The 12,542-nt window shown below is 41.6% G+C and overlaps 1 protein-coding gene across 1 annotated transcript in view; it reads left to right on the top strand.

Moving 5' to 3' along the window:
• The window catches only part of ORC1 (origin recognition complex subunit 1), a 35,999-nt gene continuing 23,548 nt past the window's right edge, over positions 92–12,542 (top strand). The window contains exons 1-6 of the mRNA XM_018044165.1: positions 92–277; positions 4,935–4,999; positions 5,664–5,763; positions 6,764–6,891; positions 8,491–8,669; positions 10,809–11,127. Of these exons, the coding sequence (XP_017899654.1) occupies positions 5,669–5,763; positions 6,764–6,891; positions 8,491–8,669; positions 10,809–11,127 (721 nt within the window). The 5' untranslated portion in view covers positions 92–277; positions 4,935–4,999; positions 5,664–5,668. The remainder of the gene's footprint in view (positions 278–4,934; positions 5,000–5,663; positions 5,764–6,763; positions 6,892–8,490; positions 8,670–10,808; positions 11,128–12,542) is intronic.

Here is a 12,542-nt window from a genome sequence, read left to right as displayed (position 1 = left end):
GTCGTGCGTCCCTCCTTAGATGGGCGGGGCGGAAGGGCTGGCTGCTGACGGAACGTGGAGACACCCTGGGGGCGGGGCTACGGCGTTTGGCGCGAAATTTCCTTTTCTCCACCTTCTTTCCATACCTAGCGAGGCTTCCGTTTCGGCGTTGTTGCGCGCCTGGCAGCTATAAGAAGAGTCCCCCTGGGGCAGGTAGATTTGCTGCAGTTCCACGAGCTCCTGAAGCGGGGACGCTGGAAGGAGGCTTGCGCCCAGCTCCAACAAACTTTGGCGCCCGGTGAGTGTGACGTCCCAGGCTGGAGAGGGGCCTGAGGCGCGGGACTGTGGAATTTGTTCTCTGCGGACTCATTCAGCCCTAAATCCATTCAGCAGATATGTACTAAACGCCTGTTAAATGCCAGGCACTGTTCTAAGTGCATTAGGAGCGTCTTACTTTCCACATGGCGATTTCTAACAGCTTTCTGCCTCTGCCGGGGATTGCGATCTTGCAGTGGGAAACCGGAAGGTAACAGCGGAGAAGCGTGAACACTCCTGTCCTCAGCTCCTTAAGACTATCAGTGACCTGAGTCATATGAACCTTACATCCACATGGCCCGTGGGAAGCAATCGCATCTTTCTTTCAGGGTACTGTAACAAGCACCACAGGGAAGCGGAGCAGCAGAAGTTATTACTCGATGTGGATGTCGCTATTGCTCCCAGAGGGAAAAAGAGACTAGTCTTAAGTCCCTTTTCGTGACTAAGGGGCCTGAGCTCCTACTCAGATCTTTTTTTTCCCCTAGACGAGCTGCTCTTAACTGCAGTGGCACCTCTTTTACTTTCTCTAGTCTAACCCCGAAATAGAAGGGCCTTCTCTTCTGGCAAATTGGTAAAAGCACTGGACTTAGAGAAATGAGATGCAAGATTCTTATCTTGGGCTATCTGCCAAATTGCAATAATTAGATATGGTAGTTTTCTATTTTGGTTGTCTGTAGAAGTGGTACCCTCTTCCCTGCTGTTTTGGAAGGTGTCTGGTGCGAGATCATGTTCATCAAGTCCCTTTGCAACAGTTTTTAATGTAACAGGGCAATATGCAACTTCAGAAGGTTTCTGAATTCCTTGAAATTGAACGCAGAATTTTGTGTGAATTCTGTTTCATAACATTCATCAAAGTATTAAAAAACAAAACCAAGAAAAAACCACTGTCCCGTATGAATAAATGCAAAGGGTTAAGGGAGTGGGGAAGGACTTTCCTGGCAGTCCAGTGGGTAAGACTTGGTGCTTCTACTGCAGGGAGCGCGGATTCGATCCCTGGTTGGTGAACTAAGATCCTGCATGCTGCGGCCAAAAATAAATTTAAGAAAAACACAGAGAGTGGGGAAATAAATCGACCATTTTGCATTTTCTCACTTAATCCTCAGTGATTGTAGGATAATGCCCCCAGCACAGAATGGATGATTAATAAATAAATACTGGTTGAATAAAAGAAAGTTTCTATTATTATTTGCATTTTGTGGGTAAGGAAATTGAGACCCATTTGACCACTCAGTCAGCAGGTAGGAAGCCTGGCTTATTGTAAATAGCATACCAGAAGCAAACTTGTATGCCTGTGTTTTCAGTCACATGTGACTCTGTGACCCTATAGACTGTGGCCCGCCTGGGTCCTCTGTCCTGGGATTCTCTAGGCAAGAATACTGGAGTGGTTTGCTATTGCTTCCTCCCCTTAGACATGTATTAACATTACCCACTTTCACAGAAGGTGTTCTAAGGTGAAGCGCTTAAGAGCCCTGTCATTGGAATCCAGCTACTCAAGGTTTGAATTAAGGCTGTGCCATTCTGTGTAACACTGGGACAACTTACTATCTTGAAGTGCTAGAGTTTTGGTTCTACCTTCTGTCTTGGTGGATCAATACATATATGCTATCATTATTTTTAGGGCTTCCCTGTGGCTCAGTGGTAAAGAACCCAGAGACATGGGTTCTATCCCTGGGTCAGGAAGATCCCTGGAGGAGGAAATGGCAACCCATTCCAGCATTCTTGCTGAGAAAATCCCATGGACAGAGGAGCCCAGTGGGCTATAGTTCATAGGGTTGCAAAGAGTCGGATGTGAGTGAGCACGGACATTATTTTTTTTTTTCTGCAACTCATATCTGTTTTTCTTGGGTGTGGCTCCTGGACTAGATGGTGTGTATGTTCAAGATTTCTGGTATCTTCGACATTGAGCCTGTAATACGTGTCTCCTAGAAGCCAAAGTCTTCACTGGGCCAAATCTGGCCTGCCTTTCCACTCTGTTCATCACTCCTGTTGGGAAATCTCTTTGCTGATGATGAGATGCAATGCTGGGTCAAGGGTAGGAAAGTGCTGCCTCTTCAAAAGGAATCCTGATTAATTTTTTGAACTTTTCATGGAAAAATAACTCACATCGTAAGCATACAGCGCAGTGAGTTGTTTTGAAGAAAACATACCTGTGTAACCTGCATTCTAGAAGCACCCCATTCCCTCACTGGGCTTCCTTTCAGTCACTGAGGTTTCCTTTTAGTCCAACTTCTAGCATCATAGGTTACTTTTACCTGCTTTTGAGCTTTGTATAAATGGAATCAATATACTATGTATTTTTCTGGTGTCTGATTCCTTTAGCTCATTGTTATTTTGTAAGGTTTTCCTCATGTGTACAGTTGTGATTGGTTTGATTTCACTGCTTTATAGTGCTGCTACAGCCATTCTGGTTCGTGTCCTTTGATGGTTTGTTTGTTTTTCTGTTGAATATATTTTGTTGGAACTACTGGATCATAAGATATGCACATGTTCAATTTGAGTAGACCCTGTCAGTTTTCCACTTTCTCATTTATACACACTCTATCAGTGTATGAGAGTTCTGGCCGCTCTGCATCCTTATCACACCTGGTATTGTCCAAATGATTTTTAAAAACCTGTTCATTCGTTCATTCATTTGGTCACCTATTATGTGTGAAGTCTTAACCTAGGCCCTGGGGATGCAGTTATGAACAGACAAACAAGATCCCAAGATCCCTGCTGTTTTGGAAGTTAACACTCTGATGTAGAAAGTACAGAAAATAAAGTAATATAAAGGTTATTGCTTTGATAATAGAGTGGTGCAATAGAACGTGACCCTGAAGGACAGTATAAAGGGGTGGGGAGTAACTTTCCATTGGGCATCAGTGAAGGCCTATCTGAGGAAGCTTTACTGGCACTGAGACCTGAGCCATCCCTGCAAAGATATGCCAGAAGAGAGAACAGCAACTGTCTAAGTCTGAGGGGACTAACAACATGGTGTGCTTGAGATTCAGAAAAGCAGTCCTGAAGCATAGGGATAGACCAAGACGGGGCAGGTTATGTAATCCAGGCCCAGAGAGCCTTCTGGTACTCCTGCCTTCTCAGCCTTTGGTAAATCATCCACCCTTGCATACAGATATGCTTATACTGTTCTCAGTGTATAGAGCTCATGATCTAGAAAAGGAGTGTTAAATTTAATTTTGGTTTAGTTTTTGAACTAGGATGCCTGCTTTAGTAAGCTAAAATATTGTCTCTATTTAAAATCATTGAAAGCATGGATCTGATGCCCTTAGATACACATGAATACCTGAGGAGTATGGAGATAGTCCTTCTGTATGCCAGTTTTTGGTTTGAAAAATGAGATCCCTGTGCCAGTGTAACCAAATATCATAGATAATGTGACAAGTCAGGGCATCTATTCTTCAGTTAGATTATTCAAGAATTGTAGAAAATATGTTGCGTGAAAGTCACTCAGTCATGTCTGCCTCTTTGCGACCCCATGGACCCCAGGGACTCTTTGTGACTCCACAGTCCATGGAATTCTCCAGGCCCGAATACTGGAGTGGGTAGACGTTCCCTTCTCCAGGGGATCTCCCCAACCCAGGGATTGAACCCAGGTCTCCCGCATTGCAGGTGAATTCTTTACCATCTGAGCCACCAGGGAAGAAAATGTGTTGGGAGATTCCAATTTGCTATAATATCACTCTCAGTGATATTCCGTATTTTTCAAAAATGATTGAACTTATTTACTTGCATCTTTTGTCTGTACCTCAGTAGCCTATTTTGCCTGATTTCATTGTGGAAAGATGAAAAGTTCCATGGAACTTCTAATAGTTCCATGTTACATCTTCCATTAAAAGGAACATACATTGAAAGGAAGTTAGAGTTAATATATTCCCTTGGACATTTATTGAGATCCAAACACTTTTATTAATATTTTATCAAAAGATTATTGGATATAATGAATGCAAATACATTTTTTACTTGAACCCAAGTCTCCAACCTGTGTTAACTCCTCGGTCTGCTGTTTGTTCATTTCTACGATGTATTTTGTAAAAATTAGATTGATTTTAGTAGTACTGTGTTGTGAATTACACTCTAAATGTTCCTAATAGTAATCATTGAGGCATCATTTGTAAGCTATGCATTTACTGACTCGATATCTTCTTTTGCTAATTAGTTTCCTCACAGTGTATTAAAAAAATACATTTTTTAAAAGCAGAAAATTTTATGGGTCAGAATGTTCCCAAGTAGAATGTAGGACATAATGCTACTGGACTTTAGGAAATCAGCTTATTTAATCAGGATGTCTATATACTGTTCTAATTCTATTGTTTTCGACATGGACTGAAATTATTGGTCCCTCTCTCAGTAAGTCAGAGTATTCTGTCAGACTGAATTAAAAAAAATTTTTTTTAACCCAGTTTTGGCAAACTTTAGCTCTATAAGAAAAGCATTGAATTTAAAGGAAAGTTATTATTTTCTTAATAGCAAACTTAAGATGATGAATTGGCATTATTATTAGGACTAGTAGATTGTTGCTTCCAAATTGTAAAGATTGTTAAATATGTTTGGATTTTTCATTCACATTTCAGTATTGTCAGTAAAATGTCTTCTTTTTTGTGTGTACTTTAATACAACTGTTTCTTTTCATCTATTCACAGTACTTATATCTAGGACCTGTCAGTTGCAAAGAAAAATACTCCTTCCAACTGCCAGAGCAGTACAGGTTAGTGACACTGGGATTTTGTTTTGTTTTTAATGTAAGTGGAATGATACATTTGATAAAACCCATTGCCATTCCCCCAAATGTCTCTTGCATGTTTTTCCCTCCACCCCTTGGAAACCCTCATTTCATCCATCTTATCAAATAGCTATCCATTATTCAATATTCAGTTTAGAAAACCCCTCTAAGAAACCCTCCCGGAACAGTCAAAAGACCTGGGCCTTTACCTTAGCCTTTCTGGCTCTTTCTCTTGGCTCTGTACTGTTAGTTGTCCTTCCGTGCATTTTTATTTCATCCCTGCCTAGGTTATAAATGTTATAAATGTTAAAACTACTGTATCGCTGGCTTTTAGTTTCATGTTGGTAGATGTTTCTTATCTCATTATGCCTTGTGCCAAGTACTTCTAAATATCTGTAGTTTCTTATATTGACCTTTCTGTTTCCCTGGATAGGAAGAGATAAGGCACAGTACCAGATAATGCTGAATTGCCTATGTTTGATCTTCGTGGAGCCTGAATTTTTCCTCAAAAAGTTTTTCTTCTAAGGCTACAATGTGTGGGAGTGTGGTAGGGGCAGAAAAGAAGGCTGAACCCATTGAAGGCAGGAACTGTGCCCTAGAATTCATCAGAGCTTGTCATGTTAACTCAGAGTTAGTGACTTTTACACAGGAGCCATGGCGTACTGTTCTGCAAGACTGAGGACCAGACAAACTTATTCGTGGGTTGGCAGGCCATTGTTGGATCAAAAACTACACTACCAAACCTACAAGTGAGTGATAGAATTCTTTAGTACTGAAACTAATAGCTTCTCCAAGCTAAGCTGTTAATAACTTGTATCCAAAGTGTCCTAGTTATTGTAGGTTGAGGAGTGTATGTGTGTGTGCTTATGGATACTCAGTCATGTCTGACTCTGCGACTGCATGGACTGTAGCCCACCAGGCTCTTCGGTTCATGCGATTCTCCAGACAAGAGTGCTGGAGTGGGTAGCCATTCCTTTCTCCAGGGGATCTTCCTGACCCAGAAAAGTGAAAGTGAAAGTGAACTCGCTCAGTCGTGTCTGACTCTTTGCGACCCCGTGGACTGTAGCCCACCAGGCTCCTCCGTCCATGGGATTCTCCAGGCAAGAATACTGGAGTGGGTTGCCATTTCCTTCTCCAAGGGATCTTCCCGACCCAGGGATTGAACCCAGGTCTCCTGCATTGTAGGCAGACACTTTAACCTCTGAGCCACCAGGGAAGACCCATATGAAATGACAATAAGGCAGCAGGGGTTTGTTTAATGGAAGAAGATAGTAGCATAAATAGAGCAGCTAGTGATACAGGAAGACATTATGTCAGGTTAATAAAATTTGATATGTATGAGACTGTCTTACCTATTTCAGATAGGTTCTGTGTAATTCTGCATGATAGCAGGGTAGGATTAGATGTTACTATATCCTCTTCACCCAAGACTTCTCTGAACAATTTGATGTTGCTCTTGGGCAGCTTTCATGTCTTAGGAAGTGTTTGTTGTTCTTTGTGAATAACTGAGAGAAGTTAGGTTTCATAAGGAGGCCTCTGGATTAATCATCCATGCTAAAACAATTCATTTAACTCATTTCATCTGCACTTGCATATGACTGGTATATTGGTTTCTAGTATAATTGGTCAGCAGAGAAAAACTATTCAGGAGATTTTCCAGTTAAAGAGCATATTCTTCTGTGCCAAGAGGTCTGAAGAGCTTGGCCCACCCTATGAGATTTCCTAACTTGTTTCTCTGTTATTTCCTAGAGAGATCAGTGTGAAAAGAGAAGGTTATTCGACGGAGATTCACATCCAAGTTGGACAGTTTGTGTTGATTGAGGGGGATGATGATGAAAATCCATACGTTGCTAAAGTGGTTGAGTTGTTTGAAGATGGTGAGTTTGGGGGTGGAATGAAAAGCATTCCTTGTTGTGAATGATTGGGAAGTACTCCATGATGGGGGAGAAGGGTGGTTACTGATTCCTCTGCTCAGAGCAGTATATCGGGTGTGCATATGGGGTCACTTAAGCACCAGCTGTACCCTCTTCTACCTAGTGAATGTCTTTACTCACTAGAGCAGTACTGGGAAAGAGTGGGATTGGGGGGGAGGGTCTCAATAATTTAGCTTGTCCATTGTTTTTAGGAGTGGGTGAGAATGGCCGGGAAGGCAGGATTGGTGAAGTGGAAAAGATGATTTAGGAAAGGGGGGGAAGGGAAAAAATAGGTGATTTGCACTCTAATAGAAATGTGTCCTTTATTTTGGCATCAGGAAGTCAGTAATTTTGCATGCAAAGTTACTTTTACCGGGGAGTTCTTAAGTTGGATTGTGTATTAGTTGATTGATGTTCCGTCAGAAAAACAAAAACACGAGGTGTGTTATTTACACAGAGGGACTTGTATTCAAGTGTTGAGAAGGTAGGAGAGCAAACATTGGTGCTTTCCAGAGATCAATAAGGGCAGAAAGCCACTACTGCCCTTAAAGCTGGAGAAACCAAAGGGAAAGGAGTGTTAAATGGGACCTGCAAGGCCACACTCAAGCTGCTGCTAATTTTCTCTGCTATTAACCCTCTGCAGAGTAGAGAAGAGCACTGAAAAGGAGAAATGGGGCAGAATTCCAAAAGGAAGATGAAGGATAACAACTTAAACTATATAAAACTGCCTCTTCCAAAAGCTAGGAGAAGAGTATATAGTAGTTAGTCCTAGCCTGTGGCAGTTTGTGCCTAAAAGAACTGATAGAGTGGATGAAGATGTTTTACATTGCAGAGACAGAGAAGATTCTTCACCAAGTATGGAGGAGAACGTCATCAATCTAACGTCCACTAGGGGGAGCACGTCAGCAGGGTGGGCTTTTGTATATGTGGTTTGGACCTTTCTGTATAGATACTGGAATTTGTGTATTGTGCTGCATCGAATGGCTCCAGTCTTTCTCTGAAGCAAGATAAGGAAGACAGGAGGCAGTGATGATAGTGGCACTAATGCGTGTATGTGCTTTCACTTGGAGCTAAGACTGGTATGGAGTGATGTTAACAGTACATTACAATGATGAAGCTGAAGACTGCAAGCATATATTGGCCAGAAGTCATCTCAGTAGCTTATGCTCTGAGTCTTACTGGGAGTTTTCCACAGATTTGCAAAATTTGTTCAGTGCCTGTGATTAGAATTGCTCCTCTCAAATGCCTTTTATAATTTATTTGGTGACTGATGACACCATTGGGAATGGGGCAAAATGAGAAGAACATGGGTGCTGGGTGGAGTCAGCAAGCTGGTTGGTCCTGTGACCTTTGACACATCACTTAAGGTCTCTGTAATGGATTACTTTACCTGTAAATGGGAGACAGCCTTAGTGTCTGCCTTGTACAATTATTGTGAGGATTAAGGATAATGTATTAATCAAGTATTATTAAGTACTTCGCACAGTGTCTGGCACATAAGAAGTGCTTAATGAAATGTTATCGTGTTTTCTTAACCTTACCTTTTCCATCTGTCCTTCCTAGATTCTGAACTTTATTCCAAAAAACGTGCTCGAGTACAGTGGTTTATCCGATTCTGTGAAGTCCCTATCTGTAAACAGCACTTACTGGACCGGAAGCCTGACACACAAGAGATATTCTGGTATGACAACCCGACCTGTGACAACAACATTAGTGTTGAGACCATCATTGGCTGTGTGCGGGTAGGTTGATCTTCAGTTCTATTGTGAAGCTTATTTATGACTTGACTCCTAAACTGCATGACCTCAAACTAGCTTTAGTTTACCTCAAAGAAATGAATTTTTCCTGTTTGTCATTGTCCCTGCTTGCCTGCCTACTTCCCTTTCAACAAATATTTACTGAAAGCACTTAACATGTGTTAGGACCCTTCGGGAGGACGTCACATTTAGGTTGTGACCTGAGGGAAGAGCAGAAATTGGCAAAAGTATCTCAGTGGGAAATTATATTTAGCTATGATTGTGGCAGGCATAAAGTATTATGAGGCTGAATATGCTTGCTTAAATGAGGACTAGTACAAAGAGTGCTAATTGCTATAGGCAAATATATGTTATGGGATTTTATGATAAATCAGGTTCTAATGAGGTGTAGGCTGAGCTGGGACACTGGAGACTAGGGTGTGGGTTATTTCTCAAGCTACTTCAGTTCTGTTCAGTTCAGTTCAGTCACTCAGTCGTGTCCGACTCTTTGCGACCCCATGAATCGCAGCACACCAGGCCTCCCTGTCCATCACCATCTCCCGGAGTTCACCCAGACCCACATCCATCGAGTCCGTGATGCCATCCAGCCATCTCATCCTGGGTCATCCCCTTCTCCTCCTGCCCCCAATCTCTCCCAGCATCAGAGTCTTTTCCAATGAGTCAACTCTTTGCATGAGGTGGCCAAAGTACTGGAGCTTCCTTCAGCTTCAGCATCATTCCTTCCAAAGAAAGCCCAGGGCTGATCTCCTTCAGAATGGACTGGTTGGATCTCCTTGCAGTCCAAGGGACTCTCAAGAGTCTTCTCCAGCACCACAGTTCAAACGCATCAATTCTTTGGTGCTCAGCCTTTTTCACAGTCCAACTCTCACATCCATACATGACCACAGGAAAAACCATAGCCTTGACTAGACGGACCTTAGTCGGCAAAGTAATGTCTCTGCTTTTGAATATGCTATCTAGGTTGGTCATAACTTTTCTTCCAAGGAGTAAGCGTCTTTTAATTTCATGGCTGCAGTCACCATCTGCAGTGATTTTGGAGCCCCCAAAAATAAAGTCTGACACTGTTTCTACTGTTTCCCCATCTATTTCCCATGAAGTGATGGGACCAGATGCCATGATCTTTGTTTTCTGAACGTTGAGCTTTAAGCCAACTTTTTCACTCTCCTCTTTCACTTTCATCAAGAGGCTTTTTAGCTCCTCTTCGCTTTCTGCCATAAGGGTGGTGTCATCTGCATATCTGAGGTTATTGATATTTCTCCCAGCAATCTTGATTCCAGCCCTGGTGACTCAGCTGGTAAAGAATCTGCCTGCAATGCGGGAGACCTGGGTTCGATCCCTGGGTTGGGAAGATCCCCTGGAGAAGGGAATGAAGGTTACCCACTCCAGTATTCTGGCCTGGAGAATTCCATGGACTGTACTGTCCATGGGGTCACAAAGTTGGACATGACTGAACAAGCTACTTAAGCCCCCCAAAATGGGTTTAGGTCATGATGTGATCATGTGGTGATTAGGTGGTTGGTAGGGCAAGGAAACCATGGTTTGGCAGGACTATAATCAGATTTTTCCAATCTATGGGCTCAGCATATTGTGTGCCACAAAATAACCTTTGAGTTAAATGAGTAAAGAAGTGAAAGGCGGATGTAGAAGTTGAAGCAGCTAGATGGGTGGATTTGGAAAGGCAGAGAAGGCGTTTAGGCGGGAATGAGCAGGACTGTGACAAGCCACAGTCGACTAGTGGTGGGAAGCCATTTTGAAGAGTACTGAAGACTCGAGATAAAGTGGGGTCAGATTTAGAACTCACTGCTAATCAGTTTAAGTAATCCGATCTTGCTAGAGTGGGTAACCACGGTAGGTTATTGAAGCATTGTAGACTATGCTTAGAGAAGTTTTTGTGGGAAAATCTGGCCTCGGTGAATAAAATGGATTGAAAAAACAACATGAGGCATTCGTATCAGCAAGGAGGAGTCTGGAAATATGCTATATCGTGTTCATGACTGTTTTATTTGGAAAAGTAATGTTCCAGGTAATGCAGACTTACATGCTTTTTAATCATAGCACTCATAGAGCATTCCTTGACTCTGTTGCTTCTCCTTTCTTTCTGTCTTCTCTACTTCCTAAATTCAGGTAGTAGCTTTAGCCCCAGATGAAGTCATGCCTATAGATCTGAAAAATGAGAAGACATTCTTTGTGAAACTATCTTGGAATGAGAAAAAATTCAAACCACTACCTCCAGAAGTATTTGCTCAGTTGAATAAGCTTCAAGAAGACAATCATAGATACCAGAAGTCCATGGAAGCCAAAACTAAGAGTGCAGAAAGCCCTTCTTGGACCACAACAGAACATGCAGTCAAAAGGATCGAGTCAAGGCATTCCACTTCCAAATCTCGTCACACTGCTTCCCATCCTGTCACCCCAAGGGCGAGGAAGAGGCTGGAGCTCAGCAGTAAGTGTGAAATGGGTGATAATGGGCAGTATTCAGGCCAGAGGAAAATGGTGAAATATTAATTCATGCTACAATACAGCACTGAGTTATGCAGCATCGGGCCAAGTACTGATTGGACATATCTTGAAATATGTGTCATGTAAGATTGACCATTTCCATCATTTTAAAAAATGTACAGTTCAGTGGCATGAAGTGCACTCACACTGTTGTATAACCATCCTCATCTTCTTCTAAAACAGTCTTTCCAACCTTTAAGCAGTAACTTCCCATTCCCTCGTGCCCCATCCTCTGGCAACCACCTTTCTATGTTTCGTTTATTCTTGTCTCCTTTGTTGTAAATTAATTGACCATATATACTTGGGTTTGCTTCTGGGCTTTCCATTCTGTTCCATTGATCTGTGTGTCTGTTTTTAATGCCAAAACCAAATGATTTGGATTACTTATTGCTTTGTATTGGGTTGGCCAAAAGGTTTATTTGGGTTTCTCCATGCCATCTTACGGAAAAACCTGAATGACACTTTTGGCCAGCCCAATAATATAGCTTCAAATCAGGGACTATGATGCATCCAGCTTTGTTCATTTTTCTCAAGATTGCTTTGGCTTGTTGGAGTAAGATTTACTATTTTTTTTAAGGCTGAATCATAGCCATTGTACATATATACCACATTTTATTTATTCATTCACCTGTCAATGGACATGTGGGTTGCTTCCACTTTTTGGCTATTGTGACTAATGCTGCTATGAAATTGAGTTTACAAATATCATATCGAGTCCCTGCCTTCATTTTGAATATGTACTCAGAAATGGAACCATGACAGCTGCATCAATTTTCTTTTTACATTCTCATCAGTAATATTAGAGTTCCATTTCCCCACGTGCTCACTAAGTATTTAGATCTTGTTATTTTATATTGTTATTTTCCGTGGCTTTGATTGTAGCTATCCTAATGGGTGTGAGGTAGTACGTCATTATTAACATTTTCTTAATGATTACTAATGTTAAGCCCTATAATCAGCTAATTCTTTAAGAGCCCAGCTACTAAGGTGACGTTGCTTTTAGATCCTTAGCGGAAGAACTAAGAACTATATATATGTATTTGTTATAATCTTAAAACTCTTAAATTCATACTGATACTTCTAATCTACACCACAGGGTTCTTCCCATCCTTCCCACGTTGCATAATTCCAAATTGTAATTAATTTGTTATTCTTTATATTTTTAGAATATATTCCATTGAGGGAGTAATGTTACTTTGATTAAATATTTTTCTTCTGCTAATCGTTATTTATTGGTGATATACAGTTAAGTTCTTTCATTTATGTTTAATTTTAGGGCTTTTCCCATCTTTGACTTTTAAAACATGTGAAACATTAGCACAGAGTCAAAATAAGACGAGTGTCCTTAGAGAAGCCCCA

Source organism: Capra hircus, chromosome 3 (assembly GCF_001704415.2).
Source record: "Capra hircus breed San Clemente chromosome 3, ASM170441v1, whole genome shotgun sequence".
Taxonomy (NCBI): domain Eukaryota; kingdom Metazoa; phylum Chordata; class Mammalia; order Artiodactyla; family Bovidae; genus Capra; species Capra hircus.
Note: the sequence above shows the minus strand (reverse complement) of the source record. Positions and strands in the feature narration are given on the sequence as shown.